Here is a 24,974-nt window from a genome sequence, read left to right as displayed (position 1 = left end):
CCGGACGTGAACATTTGTTGACTTTGAAATATGCAGCTGAAATATAATAATTTAGTGCTTAGGTTTGCCTTCGGAGACTAACTTCACCGGTCGGATACATGCCTCGATCCGTGGGCTTGCACTCGTTTACGTATTTTTTATATAACTATTGGGTTGAACCGTTATGTCATATTCCATCGGTTTTGCTTACCCTTTGAGCATATAGTTTTGACTTTTGAGCATATAACTTTTGTAATTGGAAGACGTCATTGTTACATATTATTGATTATTAGGGGATATATTTTGTTTTGGTTTGTTTTGTTGTATTTTATTTTTGTCTTCTACTAAGTCAACGCTTTGTTATGGTTAGTTATAAACTTAAAACCGTGTATGCTTTGTTGGCTTTCCATTGTACGTTCATCACACTTGGTCAACGGAAATCAGGCTCACCATATCACTTCTCATTGGTTTGCCGACAAATATAAAATAGCCCGATTTCTATGCGTCCAATTACTTTTATCGTATTTTAGAGTTTGACTTCTTCAAATTACTTTTTTAAAAAACTTTTGTGGAAAGCTTTAATTAACCACAATAAAGGAATAGCCAAATCAAAAATGAGTTTGTTCAAAAAAAAATCAAAAATGAGTTTAGCACGATAATTTAAAATAAATTGCTTACGTGTATTGGCTTTTTCATGTACAATCTATCTTATTAAAACATAAACATTATGTTGGACCTAACATTTATTTTGTAAGTTTTTAAATTAAATACACCTTTATACTTTATATTTAAACATATATTAAATCATTTTATGTTCCTTTCTTTATACTACTATCCATGTTTCCAAACAATATACTTATTTCTTTATACTACTATCAATGTTTCCAAACAATATATTTATTTCTTTATACTACTATCAATGTTTCCAAACAATATATTTTTATACTACTATCAATGTTTCCAAATAATACAATAATTAATCTTAGTTATTTTATATCTATCATTTTCTCTTTAAAATTTTGTAGAAACGTCATAATTTTAAAGTTCACTATCATAAATTGCAAAATAGTGAACTTTAAAATTTCGATTATAAGATTACAAATTATGAAGCTATTTAAATCCAATTAGATTACATATCGGTCATCCATCAGTTCAGTCGGTTAGTCTCGGATTTTAGTGATTTTTTAATATGAATATTTTTAAAACATAAATTGAATTGTCAGATCTCCGGATTAACCGGTATAATCACAATCGGGTTGAATTTAAAAATACTGATTTAAATGCAAAAATATTTTAAATACACACTCTTTAAAATTTACCAAAATATTTGTTAAACTATTAGTGAAATTTTCCATCGTAAAATATTCCGCGCTTCGAAAGCACGGGTCAAAATCTAGTGGTCGTGATTTCTAAGAACGTTTGAACGTTTGAATCCTTAGAATAAAAACAGGATTCAAAATGATTGCATATGCCTGCTGCATTTAAAGCGGTGAATAAACATGTGATATCGAAATATGGTACAGCACATATAGACTTTGACAAATAAACTTTGATATATAATCGGAAGATAAGGTTGTTGATATATTGGTATATAGAGGTGGACGCAAGCCAAGTACTTAGATAATTTTCGAAGGCTTGGTACTTGGCTTGGCTTATTCAAGTAATCGTATTTTGAATTTGAACTTGACTTGTTTAAAACAAAAATCAGTATTTGTATGTTACTTGATCCGATTTGTTACTTGTTAAAATCAAGTAAAATACTTATTACTTACAAATTATAAATAATTAAAATAAAGCATAATCTCATACAAAGAATTTTGTTATCTTTTTATCAATTTTTATTCGAATCTAATATATTTATCTGATTTCAGTTACAATATAAATAAAAGATAAAATATGTTAAATATATAATAATAATTTTTTTAAATGAGTAGCGAATAACACCTAAAACAAGTAACGAAACAAATATTGAAAGATATAAAGATATTTTATATGTGACTTACATCTGCTAATAATAAGCTATATTTGCTTATTATCAAATTTAATAATGTCGAAAACTTGATTTTTAAGACAAAAATAATAATAAACCAAATTAAAAGAATCATGGCTCATATAATTTAAAAATTTGAAAGAATTAAGATTTTGAAACTACAAAACTTATGTCAATATTACGTAAACAAAAAGAATAAATGAGTAACAAGTACAAACGAGTCAAGTAGTTAAATTTTTAAAAAGACTTGGTACTTGGTTTGTACTTGCAAGTTTTGGGGTTGAAGTACTTGTTACTTGGTTTGATCACTGCAAGTACTCGATTTTACGGGGTAAGTACGAGTCAAGTAGCGGGCACGAATTGAGTATCAAGTATCCGTGTCCAGTCCTATTGGTATAGCAAATGAAGATTATCATTTGAAACAACATAACACAAAAAATTCTCTATATTTTGAAATCATAGTTTTTGTCATAATATATTTTAACACATGTCACAATATTAAAATGATTATATTAAAATTATAATATAGAGATTTAAAAAAATTATCTCTATATTTTGATATCATAGTTTTTGTCATTATATATTTTAACACATGTCACATTATGCATTCAATTTCTCATAGAGTTAATGAAATATTAAAAATCATTTACTATAGTTCTAGAATTGTTTTCGCATATGATATGCGAAATTTATTTTATAATTAAAAACTCATTTTCACACATAAGCTTTACTTAATGTTTGTATTTTATAATCATAGTTTATATATGCGTTGTTATTAACTTTGTAATTAGAGCTACAGATAACATATTTACCTATAAATTTAAACCGGATCCAACCCAGAATAAAAATTATAATAAAAATAACTATCAAATATTCTGTTACAGTTTTTAGGGTATTAGAAAAGGAAATCATTATTAAATAATCTCTTACAATTATATTTTGTGTAGGATTTAGAAAACAAAATTACTATAAGATAATTATTGTTTTTTGTCATCACTATCAGATAATTATTTCTAGCTAATATTAACTATTTTTAAAAATTTATATTTTCAATTTTCTTAGATATCAATAATATTTTTATAATTGTTTCTATTTTAATTAAAGGCTTAATTAGGTCAATATACAAAAGTGAGATGGTATTTGCAGAAGTATGTAAAAATAATAATTATTTGCAGAACCAAGTAGCTGAGAAGAAGAAAATGACGAAATGATCATTGAAGCCAAATGACAAACCTATGGGCAGCATAAACCAGATATATTTAATAATTTGTATAATTTTTATGTCAGAATATTGTAGGAAACTCAGAATTTATAAAGCTCGTCAATATATTCACACAATCTAATTTTTTTTTTTTGAAAAGAGAAAGAACTAGAAGTTAATAAGGTCTAAAACGCAGTTGTACTGGCAGATTATGGGGAAACGCACGGCGGAGATTAAGCGAATCAATTTCCTCTTAATCGACAAGTAAACTTAGAGTCACTGGTAGATCTATTCATTCAACTATAATACGAAGAGGATAATGCAAGAAAATCAATGGAATATGATGAAAATATGCACTACTGGCCATGGAGTAAGTTGCAGAAAAAACAGAAAGATCTAAAGAAGATGATAAGTAAATTACGATATTGCCACTCAATAAAAACAAAAAAAACCAGGAAAATGCATTGTAACCGGTTTTATAAACTATAACCGGTAATATGTGGTTGACAAAATTATTTGAACTAAATAGGATGTGAAAAAGATTTCATAGTTCATCCGGATAAATAAAAAGTAATCCGGTGAAATTGAAAACTATATAGTAATATTTCTATTGTTGAAAAATGTAAACCGAAATTGAAAACTAAAACCCTTGGATCAACCCTAAACCCTAGGATAACCCCTATACCGTCGGGTTAATCCTAAACCCTGAGGGCTGGGGTTAATAGTAATTGGCAAGAAAAAATTGATGTTATTAACAGGAATACGAAATACTCTAAATCCTAAACACTAAACCCTAAACCAGTCAATCCTAAACCCTAGAGTCAACCCTATACCCTAGGGTCCCTATACTGTAGTGTTAATCCTAAATCTATAGTTAATTCAAAACCTAGGGTTAATCCTAAAACCTAAGGTTTAAAGTTTAGAATTTAGGGTTTAAAAATTTAATGTTTATAGTTAATCCTACATTTTAGAATTTAGTGTCTAGAGTTTAGCTTATGGAGTTAACAATGTGTGAGACTTAACCGGATATTAAAAGGTTTATCCGGATAAATCTTGTGATAACCAGCTATATAATTTTATTATCCGAGATTTAAAATGTAAAATCCCTCTATATAAACTGGTATCTACATCATGTGTTTAAACTAGATTATAAGAGATAGAATGATATATAAGCGTGAGCTTTAACCAGATATTATATAGTTAATCTCAATGAATCTTCTAATGGACTAATTGCCATTAGTATTATTTTGTTAGCCGGAATTTAAAATGTTGAGTGTGTCCAAATAAACCGGTATTTGTAACATCAATGTGTCTTAAAACCGGACAATAAATCATGAAGTTTGAGTTGAGTTATTACAAAAAATGGAGCAATATGTATACATAATCTTTAGCCAGATATTACAAACTATTACAGATAAATGAATGGACATTAAATCTCATAAAAAGGCTGCTTAGAGGTCAAAATAAATAATGAAAAAAGAAATCAAACGTTGTCTCCACCAAGACTGTCATGAAGAAACCTTTGTCTCCACCAAGACTGTCATGAGAGAATGAAAAAATATAAAATAAATACAATAAAGAGAATATGGAAAAATGTAAAAAGAGAATCAAAGAAATAGAAAACCTTTAAAATTATAACTACCAGATGAAGGAGATGTCTAAATTAAACATCATACTCCACAATCTTATCTTTTTTAGAGAGTTTTGCAGGATAAATAAGCATGTGATGAGCATCTAAGAAGCTACCTTCTTCGGATTTATAGTAGCTGTGAATGATATTTGTTTTTTCTCATTTTAGATTGATAGAACATGAGAGAATCAAGAAAAAATATAAAAATAAGAATCTGAAAAATTAGAAAAGGGTGAAAAAAAAAAACAGAAAAAAAGGGCAAGGAAATGAGAGAGGCAGTGGGATCATAATTATTCCCGTAGTTGTAGGACAGCAATTGATCGGTCAGCTCTATATGCATGCCTAAGAGTAGAGTCAGTAGGATCATTTTTGGGATATTGAAGTTTTCAACAGTAACGTATCCAATTATCTAATAAAATAAGTTTTCATAGTCACCCATTGCAAATTCCCTTAATTAAATATGATCAATATAAACCATAATATATGTAATGTATTATTGAAAATGGTCCATATAGTAAAATAGGATCAAATAACAAATAACTTATGTAATGTATTATTCAATTGGTTAAACTTCTAAACCCAATATAAATAGTCAATCATCTATAATTTTATTATGCTGAAAATGAAAAACATCCGTGCAGATCAAAAACCTAGTATATATATATTTAACGTAAATTTCTCCACTACCTAAAACCTAATTCATGAACCGTCAAAGAGGATACGTCATTGCTCCAAGTTAGTATCACAATCGCTTTTTCTCATATCACCACCAGAAGAGCCACTGTACTCACCGTAGCTTGTATCCCCACCGGAGCCACTATACTTAATATGTCAGTTATATACTTATTATATACGAAGACATAATATGCTAATTACTAGTAACTACCTTTCATTCTTGCTTACACAAAAAGATGATTTTTATTCTTATCTTTTTCTTCATTTCTCACCTTTTTAAGGGGGCTTGCATAATATATGATATCGTAACACAAAATATTAAATAATAACATAAACATTATTATATAACATGATTTTGTTACATAAAATGCTACACCAAAGTAATATATAAACAAATATTCCAGACTAGATATTTGATTAAGCATTTATTACAATACGAAAATAATAAAAGAAGATATCCAATGCATATGAACACAAGTTTTGACTCGAGGAAAAGATTCGCATGTGCACCTTCAAGTTCGCTGCAAGGCTCCAAAGAACACCCATATCTTAAACTTTTGAAAGAGTTCATCCCTGCTGTTTATTTGTCAACGCTCAATATCTTGATTTGTAATCTATCCATGAATATAAAATTATTAGAAATTGGTCAAACAATGTAACTTCTTGTAATATGTAATGTTTTCACAAAGCTAATTGATCAAAATAAAAAGAATTACACTCACACTTCCACATTATACTTGTTTAGTAAATGTTCGTGTATGATTTTTTGGAATATGCATGCATTATGGTAGTGCTTTCACACGCAAACTTTTGGTTTAAAATCATCTGTATGTTGTTTTACATTTCAAAGTATTATATATCCGAAGTATGATTCTATTCAAGATCACTTTAATATCTTTTTTTTTTTTGATAACTCTGGTATCTGGGCAGCCACATTCCTAACTATCCTCCGAAAATGGTCCAGCGCCCCCAACAGAATGGATATTAAATCTGTTGTGACCAAAACTCAAACCCGGATAGCCGGCAGTACAACTGTACCTCTTTTACCACCAAGCTACGAGCGCTTGGTTATCACTTTAATATCTTGTAGGGATATACTACAAGATTGGATATTTCTATAAGAAATTTAACTAGCCTGCTACTCTTGGATATGAAAGTGCTATCGAATAGAAAGGAGATCATACTTTGGTACATATTACATTTTTTTTTACTTGTTTTCATATTTTATCAACTCTTCTTGGAAGCCTAAGCGAATCTTACTCTCGTCATCGAACATTATAATAGCTTTAATATTTGAAAGCAAAGCTCACTGATCAAATTCATCATAACTTAAGCCATAACTTCGGGAATTTGAATATGCTACTTTAAATGTCTCTTAAGGATACGCTTTGACTTTTGAACTCTTATATATATATAATTGAAACTGTAATGAATAGAGAACCTTACATAACCGCAAAGACGTTGTCACGAAGCCTTACAAAGAGAGACATCGCATAGTATAACATTTGTTTCCAAGTCCAAATCAAACCAACACGATGCAGAGGTTACAGATTAGTTCTCGGCCATCCGAAGAGTTTCTGATTAACCTCTCGCCGGATTCTTCAAGTGCCGACGACCTCGTGGTCTATGATGTCGCCAAGAAGGAGCTGGTGCTTCACAACAATAGCTACAAGTCTGTTAATAGAGAGAGAGCTGTTCACATAATCCCTCTGGTTCTCTTTCTATGTGCTTTTGTTCTTTGGGCTTTTTCAACTGCTACTCATAGTTTCAAAAATAGCATGCAAACGTAAAGGAATGATCTTCGTTAATTGTGATCACTTGACTAACGTTACAATGTAATATTTGATCACAAACGTAAAGGATTGTTTATTTGATTTTGTTACAATATTTTCCTGTGGTAATTTGCAACATTCATAATCATAGCCCCGTTGATGGATATAAAAAAAAAGACTAAAGTAATTGTTTCATTTTGTTGGTAACATGTTGTAACTTGTAATTAATAAACCTGGAAAAACATTGTTTAAAACCCCGTCCTTTATCCGGCAATGTAATAAAATTATAAAACCATTTCCATCTCGGTTCATAACTTGAATTCGGTTAAATCAGTAAACCTAACCGAAACCAAACCGTACTTCTCTAATTCTTCGCCCGCTTCTTCTTCTTGGTCTTCTTGTTCGTCTTTTTGTTTGTTTCCTCAACCTCTCCCTTCGTCATAATCTCTAGTAACACGATTCCGTAGCTGTAGACATCAGACGTCTTATAGATACCGTGTTCATCATGAAGCCACTCTGGGGCCATGTATCCGCACGTGCCGAGAATCTCCGTCATAACTCTGCTCTCGTCTCTAGCAATCAGCTTGGAGAGTCCCAAGTCTGTAACCACCGCTCTGCAATTCCTCGTCGAGTAGAATGTTCTCTGGCTTTACGTCTATACGCCTTTTATGATTTGGCTCTGGAACCCGTCGATGGCTTCTTCAAGATCCTCGAGGTTGAACTTGGTCGGGACTCCGGCGACTTTCGGGAGGAAACTGTACTCGATCCGGAGTTCTCTTCCTTCGGAGCTAGACCAGGGAGATGTGGACGCCGGCGATGAGGTAAAACGTTTTGGAGAGTTTTAGAGAAATTCTGGCGGCGATGATGACCACGATAAGGGCTAAGATGGATATGGTGGCGAACTGGCGATTATGTTATGTTTGCTTTCTTGTCCTTCATTACAGACTTTATAAAGAGCTTGGGTGACTTTTCATGTTTTTTTGTTTCAGATGAGCTCATCGTGACTACTCGTGGGCTGAATTCACAAGGAGGAATTGTAGTGTGTATATAATTCGGTGCTGAATTGAATTATATTTGCTGAATAATATTTTTAAGTTATTTTGTCTGCAATTGAGATTAGGTGTTTTTTTGACGTCTAGTTCAACAATGACAAATATTATAGAGACGATCCTACTATTTCTTACAAATTATAAGTAGTTATATTAGCTAGTAATAATATGTATATATTTCTACATGTGTATTTAGTTCATGAATTTATATCAACTTTTTCAAAAGAAAAATATCTTTCAAGATTTCTCAAAAAATATTTATTTATTTTGGTATGTCGAATAAAAAAATTCTTCATATATTACTTATAAAATTACATAATATAATCCAACACTACACTTTTGATATTTATTTCAAATTTTTATTTTTGCATAAAACTTAATTTATTTTTTTAGAAGACAACTTGTGCAATTATATTTTTTCAAAATAAAATAATTAGCTATAAGTCACAATAATATATATCATAAAATTATACAAGTTTCTGATTTTTTTTTATTTTGTAATATATAAATATATTATATGTATCATGCAGTTATTATATTCATTATATATGTCATTTTTTTATATTCTGTTTTAAATTTCTTATTTTAAACGGACCGCAATTGTTCCATATTATATGCTTTTTTATATAAATTGCGGTTAAACTATACTGCAATATTTAATCCGCTTATCATGTGGATCCCCCTAATGTGTGGTATGTGAAGACGTAATCTCGAGTATATAAAATTTTGTAACTGATTTCAAATCGGAAGGGGTATTATTTGTCTACATCAAGGAAAAATATATCAAAAATTATATAAATATATATATTTGCCGGACTTGAGCATTTATTGACTTTGAAAATGTAGCTGAAATGTAATATTTAATAACAAAAAAAAAAGAGAGTACTATCGGATTCGGAAGATAAGGTTGTGTTTGATATTTCTTACTAGAAATTTGTTTAAGCATTTATTACAATCAAAATTATAAAAGAAGAAGTCCAATGCCATATGAACACAAGCTTGGACTTGAGGAAAAGATTCGCATGTGAACCTCAAGTTCGGTCAAGGCTCCAAATAAAACACGTATCTTACAATTTTGAAAGTTTTGTTATCCCTACTGTTTATTTGTCAACGCTCGGTGTCTTGATTTGTAATGTATCCATGAAAACTATAAATTAGAAACTAGTACTTTCAGATTAACTTCTTTTAGTATGTGATCTTTTTATAAAGCTAATTGATCAGAAGAAAAATAATTCCTTTACAATTACACTTACATTTGCGCATTATACTTGTTTAGTAGCTGTGTTCGTGTATGGTTTTTGGTATATGCTAATATGCATGCATTGTGGTTGCGTCTTCAGGTTGGATTGTTGGGATGTCTAGTTTACGATAAATTGAAACAAGACTGTACTGCACAGTGCACTGTATGGAAAACATGGTTATTAACTTATAGTCATCTGGGACACTGATGTTGTCCGTTTTTTTTTAAGAACACTGATATCCCCTATATATTAAAGGAGAAGCATTTTTAAGGCTTTTCTTAAACGATTTTTGTGAGAATGCATGAGAAGGCTCGGATCCACGTGTCACTCTGTGAGCGAGTTTAAGAAAAACGGAGCATTTAATTCTTTGCTTTGTTTCCTTATTTGCTTCCATTACAAGAAACGAATCCAGTTTTTTTTTTCATTCATGCGCGAACTGCGTTGACGTTAAACGTGTAGAAACAACTACATTTCCAAGTTATGGTTTGAATCCCCATCTCAGCATGTTGATAAAGAGCGTACGAAACTCACCACCACGAAGCAGAAACACTTTGAAACATCACGTCATCGTTCTCTCCCTTCGAGTCTTGCCGTCTTCTGTCGCGGGTTCTTGACCCCGAGATCGATGAGCCAGCCCTTAGCGTAGACGAGGAGGACAAAATTTAGGGAGAGCTAAGGGACGAAGGCCAAAGCGGATGAGTTTGAACTTCAGTTGCGAAGGCCAAATCGGATGAGTTTGCCATTTGCAAACAGGGAGAGCTAAGAGACGAGCAAACACGGAGAGCTAAGGGCGAGCTAAGGGACGAGCAAACTTCAGTCCCGAGTAACTATGGAAGATTGAGAGAGAGAAGGAAAAGATTTGATACGTTTACGAAGAATAAACTTTATGTTTTTCATAGTCTCTACACTGATTTTTTGTTGTTTTATAGGTCGACCATAGTTATCTACAATTTTCATGTTTTTGTAGAACCGAGCTGCTCGTGGAGCTGATGTTTATTTCCCTGTTTCTCGCAAGCATTACGTTAGTAAGTCGTGTATTTTGACAAGGCAAGTGGGTGAAACAATTGCTTCTATGGTGATTTGCTGCTATTCAATGGAAGTCTTGCATTCAAAGGAAGTCTTGCATTGTGATCAAACATTTGCTGCTATGGTATAACCATAGTTTTTATTTAAGTAATATTCGGAGTCATTTGCTTCTCTGCATAACCAAAGTTGGATTGAACGAACCAGTAACATTATAGTCAAGTTTGATAGACTGTCATGTATTTTTTTGTATGCTATAGTTTGGTTATTTGTGCACACTGATGTTTCATGTATGTAAGTTATATGTTGTATGAATTCTTTGAAGCAAAAAAAAAAGAACTATGTGTGTCTTCTTCGCGGAAGTTTAATAACCAAAACAACAGCTTCAACTAATAAAAGGGTTATCTTCTCTTTTTTGTCAAGTAAGGTTATAGAAAGAAGCTAAATAGACGTACAGTGCAAGAAAACACATTTGTTTAACTACTTCATTGGCTTAGATAACATTGCATGATAATAATATCGATCAGATTCTGTAAAACACATATGTTTTGTTTAATACATACGAGGACATTGTGCATGTTAAGTTTTTTGCATTTAATTGAATCAGTTAAAAAATTATAAATTTTTTTCTTGCTTACCATATTTACCTACTAAATATTTTTCTTGCTTACCAAGTCTCAAATCAGTAAAAAAAATGTTAAATATCTAAACTTCGAACTTATAAGATATCTATTTAACATAATCTAATTTTGCATTTACTTTCGTATTGCCTTTCTTATTAGCAATAATATTGCAACTATATAAACTAAAACACTATAATTACTTTATTAAAAACACAAATAAAAATTATAGAGAGAGAGAGAGAGAGTTTAGGGTATATCCAAGAATTTAGGGTTTAGTGTTTGGATTTTTACCCATGGGTTTAAACTTTGTCCATGGATTTAGGGTATAGTGTTTAGTGTTTAGTGTTTATGATTTAATTTTTTGTGACGGTTTTAAAATTGTTAAAAAAAAATCATCTTTTTGCAGCTAATAATATTTTTCTTGTATTTTAAAAACTTAACACAAATTATTATTATTTTATTTATTATATTTTAAAAAAATTGTACATTAATTGGCAAACTATGATTAGTTGGTAATTCACCCAAGAAAAATTCATGATAAAATATTAAACTAGGAAATATTTCCATATAAATAAAATTGTGGTAGTTAAAAGATAATCGATGAATTAAAAGAATGTTTACATTTTTATATTTTTCAAAAAAAAAGGGGATATCAAGAGAGAGAGAGAGAGAGAGAGAGAGAGAGAGAGAGAGAGAGAGAGAGAGAGAGAGAGAGAGAGAGAGAGAGAGAGAGAGAGAGAGAGATTTGGTGTTTAGGGCATACCCAAAGGTTTGCAGTTTAGTGTTTAGGATTTACCCAAGGGTTTAGGGTATATCCAATAATTTAGGGTTTAGTGTTTGGATTTTTACCAAGGGTTTAAGTTTTGTCGAAAGGTTTAGGGTATAGTGTTTAGTGTTTATGATTTAATTTTTTCTGACGGTTTTAAAATTGTTAAAAAAATTTAATCTTTTGGCAGCTACTAATATTTTTCATTTATTTTAAAAACTTCACAAATTATTATTATTTTATTTATTATATTTAAAAAACTGTACATTAATTGACAAACTATGATTAGTTGGTAATTCACCCAAGAAAAATTCATGATAAAATATTAAACTAGATCCCATATAAATCAAAATTGTGGTAGCTAAAAGATAATCAATGAATTAAAAAAATGTTTACATTTTTATTTTTCTCAAAAAAAAAAGGTTTACGATGAAGGGGATACCGAGAGAGAGAGAGAGAGAGAGAGAGAGAGAGAGAGAGAGAGAGAGAGAGAGAAGAGAGAGAGAGAGAGAGAGATTTAGTGTTTAGGGTATACCCAAGAGTTTACAGTTTAGTGTTTAGGATTTACCCAAGGGTTTAGGGTATATCCAAGAATTTAGGGTTTAGTGTTTGGATTTTTACCCAAGGGTTTAAGTTTTGTCCAAGAGTTTAGGGTATAGTGTTAATGTTTATGATTTACTCTTTTGTGACGATTTTAAAATTGTTAAAAAAAATTCATATTTTGGCAGCTACTAATATTTTTCATTTATTTTAAAAACTTAACACAAATTAGTATTATTTTATTTATTATATTTTATAAAACTGTACATTAATTGGCAAACTATGATTAGTTGGTAATTCACCCAAGAAAAATTCATGATAAAATATTAAACTAGGAAACATTCTCATATAAAACAAAATTGTGTTAGTTAAAAGATAATCGATGAATTAAAAGAATGTTTACATTTTTATATTTCTAAAAAAAAAGGTTTACGATGAGGGGATACCGAGAGAGAGAGAGAGAGAGAGAGAGAGAGAGAGAGAGAGAGAGAGAGAGAGAGAGAGAGAGAGAGAGAGAGAGAGAGAGAGAGAGAGAGAGAGAGAGAGAGAGAGAGTGTTTAGGGTATACCCAAGAGTTTACAGTTTAGTGTTTAGGATTTACCCAAGGGTTTAGGGTATATCCAAGAATTTAGGGTTTAGTGTTTGGATTTTTACCCAAGGGTTTAAGTTTTGTCCAAGGGTTTAGGGTATAGTGTTTAATGTTTATGATTTACTCTTTTGTGACGATTTTAAAATTGTTAAAAAAAATTCATATTTTGGCAGCTACTAATATTTTTCATTTATTTTTAAAAACTTAACACAAATTAGTATTATTTTATTTATTATATTTTATAAAACTGTACATTAATTGGCAAACTATGATTAGTTGGTAATTCACCCAAGAAAAATTCATGATAAAATATTAAACTAGGAAACATTCTCATATAAAACAAAATTGTGGTAGTTAAAAGATAATCGATGAATTAAAAGAATGTTTACATTTTTATATTTCTCAAAAAAAAGGTTTACGATGAGGGGATACCGAGAGAGAGAGAGAGAGAGAGAGAGAGAGAGAGAGAGAGAGAGAGAGAGAGAGAGAGAGAGAGAGAGAGAGAGAGAGAGAGAGAGAGAGAGAGAGAGAGAGAGAGAGAGAGAGAGATAACTACGATCCACTTATGCACTTATAATAATAACATAACATGTAGTATATGAATTAGACATAATGATACATAGAGATTGAGAAAGAATTACAATCTACTTATATTTATACTAATAGCTAGACGGATAATATATGAATCATATGAATGCCCGCACGCATGATATGATCGTAATTATCTTTTTATCCTTTTCAAAAAACTAAAATGTTTATGATGAGAGAGAGAGAGACTTATATGTGGATAAACCTAAATGAGTAAGATACAAAGATACAACGAGAGTGAAATATAATTACGATCCACTTATGCACTAAAAATAATAGCTATACATGCAATATATAAATCATATCGATGCCCGCACATGCATGATTTATTATTTCATATTTCAAAGTATATGATAATAATTTAAACCTCAAAGTATATTGAATTAAGTAATGTCTAAAATGCTTATAGTTTTGAACCACAAAGACTGAATGGAGAACAAATTTAGTTTTAGTAATACATAAAACATATGAATCGTATTTGAATAATACATATTTATATTAATAATACATAAAACATCTGAAGAACAAATTTAGTTTTAATAATACATACAACATTTGATTAGATATTAATAATATTTATACATAAAACATAAGAATCGTATTAATGCCCGCACACGGGCATTAATACGATTCTTATGATTAAAATAAAAATATGTTAAAATCTTAATCTTATTTTTTTAAACACTCATCAATACTGATAAAATCTGAGAGAGAGAGAGAGAGAGAGAGAGAGAGAGAGAGAGAGAGAAAATGAGTTCGAGAGTAAGATAAACACACAAAACCCAAATTCCAAACTATATATATACTTTCTAATATTTTCGAAAAATTGCTGATCTAATCATCTCATCCCGCGCAATGCGCGGGTTACTACCTAGTTGTTCCTTTATACGCAAACTTTTGGTTTAAGATCATCTACATGCTATTTTACATTTCAAAGTATTATATATCCAATAATCCAAAGTATGATTATATTCAGGATCAATTTAATATGCTGTAGGGATATCATGGATTTTATTTTTTGAAATTCTATACACATGACTAATATTTTTGGGACACTGATGTGATCACAAATTAATAATATTTTTTTTGGTAAAATATTGTTAATTTTTTACTCGTTTTCATATTTATTAACTCTTCTTGGAAGCCTAAGCGAATCTTAGTATGTCATCGAAAATCATAATAGCAACTTTAATATTTGAAAGCAAAGTTCACTGATCATATTCGTCATAACTTAAGCCACAACTTCGGGAATATATATGCTACTTTAAATGTCTCTAAGGATACGCTTTGACTTTTGAATTCTTATATATGTAGTTGAAATGCTGATGAATCTTACATAACCGCCAACTTGTCATGAAACCATACAAGGTGACATCGCCTAATTATAACATACATTTGTTTACAAGTCCAAATCAAGCCACACGATGCAGAGGTTACAGATTAGTTCTCGGCCATCCGAAGAGTTTCTGATTAATCTCTCGCTTGATTCTTCAAGCACCGACGGTCTCGTGGTCTATGACATCGCGAAGAAAGAGATGATGCTTCACAACAACAGTTACAACTCTGGTAATGGAGAGAGAGCTATTCACATAATCCCTCTTGTTCTCTTTCTATGTGCGTTTGTTCTCTGGGCTTTTTCAAGTGCTCCTACTATTACTACTAGCACTAATAACATGCAAACGTAAAGGAATGACCTTCGTTAATTTGTGATCATTTCAATAACGTTACGATATCTATGATTTAAACTAGTAATATTTGCCTATAGCTGGATTGACCCAAAAATAATGTTAGTGGTCTTTCCAATTCAAACCAACAAAATTTAATAAAATCTATATACGATCCTAGAATAAAAATAAATTATATTTACTTCTTCAATATAAAGTAGATTTTCAATTGCTAACATACGACACGGGTACCTCTCAATCAAACATGAAACTTTAACCAAAATCAGAGTAATTTTAAGCAACTGAAAGACGTTGAGTGCGTCGGCGAGTGAGAGAAGATATGGGGAATTGGAAGAGAAAGAGAGGAGGCGACAGAGTGTAAAAGAAGAGTCTTGGTTCGAAACGGCGCCGTAGAAGCGGTTAAGGTACTCGGTGATTCGCTAGTGGGCTTCACCCATACCAACGTACGACATTCACCTCCTCCTCTACGTCGTCTTTCTAATGAGCCAGAGAGGCGAAATCAAAAATCAGTTTTTGATTACCCGACGTCGTTTGACATTTAGACGGTGAAAAAGAACCGGTTCGGTTTAGTTGGTTATCGTTGAGTGCAGGATCGGTTTGCATTACAAACTAATCGACTCAAAATTTTAAAATATCACTAACCCAGACGCGTGTTGTCAAACGCGATCGAAACCGACTGAAAATTGAAATATAACTGTTAGGAAACAATAGTAATCCATTTATGAACATTTTATCCCAAAATCACTTTATTATTTCCGTAGTTTCTTTCTTCATAAAAAAAAAAATCTCTCGATAAATCGAGTCCTCCAAAAGTCGCAGAAACGGAAAATTCATGAACATTGTCAGATTAGTAAGTGTTTACATCTCTGTAAATCATGAATTTCTCTGAGGATTGAAGCTTCGATCGCCGTTTTGTTTTAGAGTTTCGCGCTGTTTTGTTCTCTTTGGATTCCGCCTGAATCTGATCCGATTGATTGGGTTTCTCGCTCGTCGTCGAGGTGCGTCTAAGTTAGGGTTTCTATGTTACTATCGATTGATTGATTTTTTCTTGTTCCTTTATAGTTCGATTGATGTCTTGTTTCTTGCACTTTTATACAGATCGAGGATCCAAGAAGAGAGAACCTGTTTGGTTTTGCTACCCAAACTGGGTAAGAATCGATATAAGAACCTGTTTTTGCATTCATATCCAACAATTATTTTTGAGTTTTGTGATAATAAGATAAAACCACCTTTTGTGTGGCAGATCACATACATACGGTGTCCCTTTCTCTCTCTCTGTCACTGCTGATTCCGATGGTGGTCAAGGTCTGTCATCAGATATGTAATCTTCTCATTACATTCATAGCTTTGTGTTTTAAGTATTGAATTCCTTATGGTTTTGTTTGGCTATATGTGCTTTGAACCTCACAATCTTTATTTTCTTGGCAATCTCGTAACCATTGTTTCTCTCTTATATAATGTCTCAGTTGTAGTTAATTAGTAACTGAACATGGTCAAGTTTATGCTATAATTTGTAGTTTTATTTCAGAGTTCAAGAGTTCCCTTGAACATGGTTATGGTGTATCTGACTTCTGTTTCTGTTTTATCTATTCACGTTTTTCAGAGGATCATAGCAGAAAAAAAGTTCAGATAGCCTTCCCCCCTAAGGAGAAAGAGGCTGACGAGAGAGATGCAAGAGCTAAAAGTGATGAAGCAATTTGCTGGGATCTTGGTTACGTTTTGAAGCCCGACTCCGCGTGAAACCACCTTTTTAAGGTAAATTCTCTTTCTACGCTAGAGTTTCCCGATTTGTTTTTGAAGCTTGATTCCGGTTTTTGTTTTGAGATTATTTCTTTATTTAATAAACACATCTGATGTCTTTGGGATTTTGACATCAGCGTTCCTTTTTTTACTGGTTTTGTTTTTGAATTCAACAAAGCCTTTCAACGCCTTCTTCTAATGTTTTTGGGTATTGTTTTGTTTTGATATTTTTGCTTTTCACTTCAAAACCCCCAAAAAGATCATAGACAGACACTAATCTAATAGTGCACTGTCAGATTCTTATTTTGGGAACATTTGTCCCGTTGCTGCCTCTAGAAGATGCTTATTACCCACGGCTTGAGAGAATCTGTTTTTAATTATTTGGATGGAATGTGGGGATATAATGACCCAAGTCTTTAGACAAAGACTGAAAATTAAAAACAGATTCCTTTCTTAACACTACCCACGGCTTACGTCTTTAGGCAAAGACATGACCCACGGCTTACAAAATCAGACTTGTTAGACAGGTCAGTTAAAAAGACCCAAGGCTTACAAAAGTCTTCAGACAAAGACTTGTTAGTCATGTCAGTTAAAAAGACCCAAGGCTTACAAAAGTCTCAGGACATGTCAGTTAAAAGTCCCAACGGCACAAGTCTTTTGGTACCCACGGCTTGAGAGAATCTGTTTTTAATTATTTGGATGGAATGTGATGTATAATGACCAAAGTCTTCAGACAAAGACTGTAAGTTAAAAACAGATTCCTTTCTTAACACCACCAACTGCTTACGTCTTTAGGCAAAGGCATGACCCACGGCTTACAAAAGTCTTCAGACTTGTTAGACAAGTCAGTTAAAAAGACCCAAGGCTTACAAAAGTCTTCAGACAAAGACTTGTTAGTCGTGTCAGTTAAAAAGACCAAAGGCTTACAAAAGTCTCAAGACATGTCAGTTAAAAGTCCCAACGACACAAGTCTTTTGGTACCCACGGCTTGAGAGAATCTGTTTTTAATTATTTGGATGGAATGTGGAGTATAATGACCAAAGTCTTCAGACAAATACTGTAATTAAAAACAGATTCCTTTCTTAACACTATCCACGGCTTACAAAAGACTTCAGACTTGTTAGACAAGTCAGTTAAAAAGACCCAAGGCTTACAAAAGTCTTCTGACAAAGACTTGTTAGTCATGTCAGTTAAAAAGACCCAAGGCTTACAAAAGTCTCAAGACATGTCAGTTAAAAGTCCCCACAGCACAAAAGCCTTTTACTACACACGGCTTACAAAAGTCTTAAGACAAAGACTTGTTAGACATGTCAGTTAAAAAGACAAAGGCATACAAAGCATGTCAGTTAAAAGTCCCCACGGCTTAAAAGTCTTTACTACTACCCACGGCTTAAGAAAATCTGTTTTGATCAACTGGATGGTATTTAGCGACCAGTGGTTATGAAAGTCTTAAGACAAAGACTACACACACTTAAAACAGATTCCTTACTTCTTTACCCACGGCTTAAAAGTCTTAACTACTACCCACGGCTTAAGAAAATCTGTTTTGATCAACTGGATGGTATGTATAGCGACTAGTGGTTATGAAAGTCTAAAGACAGAGTACACACTAGAAATAGATTCCTTACTTCTTTACCCACGGCTTGCACAGTTCAAAGACCCATGGCTTACAAAAACTCTAGACAATAACATATACCCACGTCTTACAAAAACTCTTCAGACAATATAACATAAAAGACATGTCGGTTAAAGGACTTATAGATGGAAATGTCCTTAGAGAAAGACTATGAATGGGGAACCGAGACCCATTTGAATGGGAAAGAAACTTTAATCACCCACGGCTTAAAGACTTGTAAGACATGTCGTTTGAAACACTTCCAGTCTTACAGATGGAAAATGTCATTACAAAAAAAGACTTCTAAAGGTGTTAGGGGATGCCAAATAAGACCACACGTCTTAAAAGATAGAAGACACTATCTATGGCTAACCAAAATCTATAACGACCAACGGTTTAAGAAAGTCTCAAGACTACAAAATGGAAACAGATTCCTTACTTTACTGCTACCCACGGCTTACAAAACCATTTAGACATGTCGGTTGAGACACATATAGATGGAACATATCCTTAGACAAAGGCTATGAATGGGAACCAAGAACCCTTTGACAGGGACTTTACTACTCACGGCTTACAAAGACAGGTTAGTTAAAAGACATACGGATAGAGCATGTCCTCAGAAAAAGGATATGAATGGGAATTGAGAACTATTTAGACAGGGATTAAACTATACTATAACTCACGGCTTACAAAAACGATCAAGCAGTGAGTTAAAATACAAAAGAGGGATCAAAAGTCTTTAAAAGACAATGGTTCGGTTATAGATTTGCTGGATGGAATAAAACGACCAGCTACTACTTCCACAAGGCTTAAAAGTGAAAAACTATGGGTTCACTTTCATTATGTTGGATGAATATAACGACCAACAGCTTAGAGAAGTCTGACAAAACGAACAATAGTTTAAAGAAGACATGTTGGGTTGGAAACATACACTAACGGTTTAGAGTTATGACTCAGATTCTGAACTGAAAACAAGATTTGAAGTGGTTTGTTGTATGGATAAACAACCAACAATTTCAGAATACTACAAATCGTATGTGATTCTTTACTGTACTACATACTATATAGCGACAAAAAAATGAAAAACTAATTCATGATCTAGGCATTGGAAGGAACATGGTCCTCATGAAACATACTAAATGTAAGTAAAGATTAATTCTTTTTTTTTCCTCAGGTTTGTGCTTCAGGAGGTGTTCAAATGGTTAGACTCTGAGGAGATTACAAGTCTGGCAGACTTTCGTGACAGGTATTATGCTTCTCACAAATCTCTTTGTAATAAATTGAGTCTTACGCAGATATATATTTTGTAGGCAGAGAGACTTCTGCAGTTTATTTGACTATTGAATCTATTTTTTGTGTTATCTACTAACCTTATTGACGATCATTCTAAATATAGGAAATGACGTTCATATCATTTTATAACTAATTTTGGTTCTTGCATTCTGCATTCTACAATCTACATTCAGCATAATGTTTTTTACAATTCTGCATCCTGCATCCTGCATCCTGCATCACGTCTGTACAATTCGCATCCTGCATCCTGCATCCTGCATTCTGTCTTTACAACTCTGCATTATGTATTACACCAAAAAACTCTGCATTATGTGTATCATGTCTTTACCATTCTGCATCCTGCATATGTCTTTAAATTCTGCATTATGTATCGTGTGTTTACAATCTTGTAATCATATTTGTATGTCTAATAAATTCTGGCATTCTGCATCATAGTTCATATACTTATGATTGATGTATTATATTCTATAAATGTTATCTATTGAATTGGATTTTTAATACACACTGATCAAAAATATATTTGTTATGGTGCTAGTGTTTATCATTAGTCGTACATAGTTGGTGGTTCTGGAAATTTACTGAATCATTGGTGGATTTATTTAGCATGCGCAGTATATCGTCTCCTTTGTAGGCACATCATATATGCTGTAATCTTCTAGGTTTTTAGGTAGGCTAAGTTTAATATATGCCTAAAATCTTATTTCGGTTTAATAAATTGTATTTCTGCTATTATAGTGGTTAATTTGGAAGTTTTTGACTCATTTTCCGTGCATATTGTTCATTGTAGCTTGAAGGTAATTTCAGTTGTACTCTTTTAATATCTTGCACCTGGTCTTGTCCATGATTTACTCCATATATAATCTTCCACGAAGATAATTTTATTGCTGTTTTTTTTTGTTTAATATGGAAAATCTGAATTTAGATGTTAGTTTTGTTGATAAAGAAAATGCCTTCTATATATTTTTTAAAGTTTCTTAAGATGGTTTATTATTCTCTCAAACTAATAATAAAACTTGTTAGACTCAAATTGAGATTCTCTAAATAATCTATGATCTAAATTCCATAATTTGACTTTAGTGGTTGCATGTGGACTATGTTTTTTTTCAATTTACGATTTGATATTATTGATTCGTGGATGTGTTCTAGGTTACAAATTTTGCATGCTTAATTTTATTGGTTTTGGCATGATCAATGTTTTTATTAAAACAAACACTTGAATCTCTTTTGACTATGTTTACTAAACAGTTTAAGGTTACGAGATAAATTATTATTGCAACATAATGTTAAAATCATGATTATTCGTCTTAAATTAAAGTAGTACTATAAGGAAACTACAACTCTCACGGAAATATTATTTTAAGATTACCAATTTAACTTCATAATACCTATTTTCAATTTTTTTTTAACAATTTAACAAACTTTTAGTCAAAATTTAGTACGTCATTACTTAGGAGGGCTCTCTCTAAGTTCCATCTTATAACTGAAGTATATGACGTTCCAACTTAAGCAACCAATGAACAAACTATACATTATCGAAGTACAGTGACGTCTCCCAACTTATTAAGCAAACAAAGAAAAAACTATACACTTACAATATTCCCAGAAGTAATGAATCGTATAATATTCTGAAAAGCAATGAATACTATATATTTAAACAATGCCGAAGGAGCTGCAACTTAGAAAAGTGGTGTCAACTTAGCGGCTAAACATACGACAAATCATGATTTGATTACTAAGTATCTTAGTATATGAAAAAATTAGTTTGAGTAAACATAGTCAACATTTTATCTCACTAATTCATCTACTATATTGCTTATCTTTTCTTTCTTCACAAGTAATGAAAAATAAATCTAAAAACAAAATTTGCAAAAGAAAAGCCCTTTCCAAACACAGTTATAATATCAGAAGCTTTATAATCCAATCTCGACAACAACAACAACAAACAAATCTATACACATGCACACTTTAGACCCAACCATGTTTGTATTTGCGGGAAAGATCTTCATTCTGAGCATTCCTAAATGCACTAAACGCAGTAACATATACCCAAATGAGAATAACGACGGTCTCATCGGCCACATAGTAAATGCACCAATTCACATACTATTTACAAGTCCAAGCGACCAAATCACGAGGAAAGCAAACAATGAATATTTAATAACCATTGTATGACTATATATAATTATTGCACATTTTTATTAATCTTATATCATAACAAAAATTAATAACTTTCAATCAAATAATCAACAATTTGGCTATTACACTTTTTAATTGTCATGCATATGTTTAAACTTAGATTTTCATACATTTAAACTTAAAGTGTCATGCATATATTTAAACTTAAGTTTATTTTATAGTATAATCTCAAGATCAACTATGCAGAGACTACAACTAAATTAATACATCTTTATGTCAATATATCAATACATGTTTATTTTCTAAAATAGTATTAAAAATGTTCTAGATTATAATATTAGAAGAAAGCTATACTAATAATAGCACATAAACTTTGATATTTCTGGTCTAAATTTTTCTGACTAGATATTTGCTTAAGCATTTATTACAATCGAAAAATAAAATAAGTCAAATGTCATATGAACACAAGTTTTTGACTTTAGGAAAAGATTCACATGCCACCTTCAAGTTCGCTGCAAGGCTCCAAACAACACATATATCTTAAACTTATGAAAGAGTTCATCCCTGCTGTTTACTTGTCAACGCTGGTTATCTTGATTTGTAATGTATCCATGAATATATAATTATTGGAAATTGGCAAACAATGTAATTTCTTGTAGTATGTGATTTTTTTCATAAAGCTAATTGATCAAATTAAAAAGAATTAACTACAATTGCGCTTGCACATTATACCTGTTTAGTAAATGTTCGTGTATGATTTTTTTGGAATATGCATGCATTGTGGTCGTGCTTTCACACGCAAACCTTTGGTTTAAGATCATCTACATGTTAGTTTACATTTCAAAGTATTAAATATCCAAAGTATGATTCTATTCAAGATCACTTTAATATCTTGACATCTTGTAGGGATATACTACAAGATTGGATATTTCTATAAGAAAATTAACTAGCCTTAAGTTACAAAAAAAAAAAAAAAAAATTAACTAGCCTGCTAATATTGGATATTGAAGTGATATTGAATAGTAGTATTATAGTACTTTGGTAAAATATCACACTCATTTTTTACTCGTTTTCATATTTTATCAACTCGTCTTGCAAGCGTAAGCAAATATAGTCTTGTCATCGAAAATCATAATAAAAACTTTGATATTTGAAAGCAAAGTTCACTGATCATATTATTATTAAGCCACAACTTTGGGAATTTGAATATGCTACTTTAAATGTCTCTAAGGATACCCTTTGACTTTTGAACTCTTATATACACTAGATCCGATGTCCGCGCTACGCGCGGAAAATGGTTGATGTTCAATTGACACTATTGAATTTTATTTTATTTTATATGAATATTGTGTATTAAACAATTGGATCATTTAGGTTCAAATACTTTTCAAAACAATCTAACAATGTAGTTTTTTGAAATCTAAATAAATCCAAGTACGAAGTTCTGTGGGAATGAAAAACTAAAGGAGAAAGAGACCAAGTATCAGAAGAACAGTAACTTAAAGAGTCATAAATGATGCAAGAAAGATATCAAGTATCTGAAGAACAGAAGCTGTAGTGTTTCATATACGTAATTGTGGCAAATTTCCTAAATTGTAAATTTCTATATATTTTTATAATTTTGGTAATTAATTTCAGAAGATGATGTGTTCTGTTCTTTTTTTTTTGAAAAAGGTTCGTTTTTGCTTACTTATTACTACGTATTCTGTAATATATATCTTAAAAGGTACATATATGTATTGATAATTACTTTTTTATCAAGTACTTTTGAAAGTATATATTTTCTAAATCATAAATGTATTTAATGTCAAAGTCGATAAAATAAACGTGACTGGCAATGGTGGAAAGAAACATTTTTAATTAAGGAGTTATGATAACATAATATGGTTTATGTTAAGGAGTAAAACTTTTTTTTTGAAAGTATATATTTTCTAGATCATAAATGTATTACATTTAGAATTCGATAAATCAAACGTAATTGGCAATGGTAGAAAGAAACATTTTTTATCTAAGGATGAATGATAACATAATCTGGATAATGTTAAAGAGAAAAACTTCAGCTTAGAAATCTATGTCATGGTATGTGGGACAACTTAGGTTATGGTAAAACCATTCGACGATGCATATATGATGATATATGTGGTTGCACCTCAGTGAGTTTACAATCCCCGTCCCATTGAATCTGCCATGGCAGGTGGAGCACACTTTCTTAGCATCCTCCAGAATGGATTCTCTCACTGATGCTCGTAGGTTGATCAAAGCTTCGTCGAGATCTTTCTTATTGGTTGCTCTAGGGTTAAAATCTCTTATAGATAGAATAGCGTGGACATGTGTGCCTAGATATAGAAATCAAACATAAGAAGCCGATAACAATAATTCGTATAGAAATAAAAACCACATTATCTGAAAAATTAGTTATGAGTTTACGAAATAAATACTACTTGTTATTTATTAAAATATGATTTTCTTTTTTTCTTCTTAAAAGCTTAACTGATTTTCTTTTATTAACTCATTTATCCTTTAATTATATATTAAAATTGGATGTGTCATTAAATCATTTCTCTTATTATTTTTCTTTTTCATTTTTGTTAGTAGGAAAAAAAATTGTAAAATAATTCAATATTTTTGTTCAATTTTAATATGTTTTAGTGGATTATTTTATGTTTTTACTAAATTTAGTTTTACAGTAGATTATTGTAAATTTTTTGTTTGAGTTAAAATGTATAATTAATTATAATATTATTTATGTAATATTAGATAATTAATTAATATATTTGACCAAGATAATAAAATATAAATGTTTGATATAACTTTTTATATTTATTATATTTGAAAATAA

At 31.2% G+C, this 24,974-nt stretch overlaps 2 protein-coding genes and 1 long non-coding RNA gene across 8 annotated transcripts; all 3 read left to right on the top strand.

Annotated features, from left to right (window-relative positions):
* The first annotated feature begins 6,928 nt into the window (after positions 1-6,928).
* On the top strand, positions 6,929-7,360 carry LOC130507848 (uncharacterized). The gene has a single exon (XM_057002484.1). The coding sequence runs from the start codon at positions 7,011-7,013 to the stop codon at positions 7,263-7,265; it is 255 nt and encodes an 84-aa protein (XP_056858464.1). The 5' UTR covers positions 6,929-7,010; the 3' UTR covers positions 7,266-7,360.
* Positions 7,361-15,072: 7,712 nt separating this feature from the next.
* On the top strand, positions 15,073-15,351 carry LOC108839099 (uncharacterized). The gene has a single exon (XM_018611931.2). It carries the CDS (start codon positions 15,091-15,093, stop codon positions 15,349-15,351), a length of 261 nt encoding a protein of 86 aa, XP_018467433.1. The 5' UTR covers positions 15,073-15,090.
* A 740-nt stretch (positions 15,352-16,091) lies between these two features.
* Positions 16,092-23,410, top strand: LOC108839100 (uncharacterized). 6 transcript variants are annotated; one of them, XR_008942460.1, is made up of 6 exons: positions 16,093-16,349; positions 16,450-16,499; positions 16,595-16,656; positions 16,955-19,739; positions 19,881-19,952; positions 20,017-23,405. It is a non-coding gene; the product is annotated as an uncharacterized LOC108839100 (long non-coding RNA). The 6 variants fall into 6 exon arrangements; XR_008942459.1 differs by having other exon boundaries at positions 16,092-16,349; positions 16,955-19,952; XR_008942456.1 differs by having other exon boundaries at positions 16,092-16,201; positions 16,273-16,349; positions 16,955-23,404.
* The last annotated feature ends 1,564 nt before the right edge of the window (positions 23,411-24,974 follow it).

This window comes from Raphanus sativus, chromosome 2 (genome assembly GCF_000801105.2).
Source record: "Raphanus sativus cultivar WK10039 chromosome 2, ASM80110v3, whole genome shotgun sequence".
Taxonomy (NCBI): Eukaryota; Viridiplantae; Streptophyta; class Magnoliopsida; order Brassicales; family Brassicaceae; genus Raphanus; species Raphanus sativus.
The sequence above is the reverse complement of the archived record's forward strand: the minus strand, read 5'-3'. Positions and strand labels throughout refer to the sequence as shown.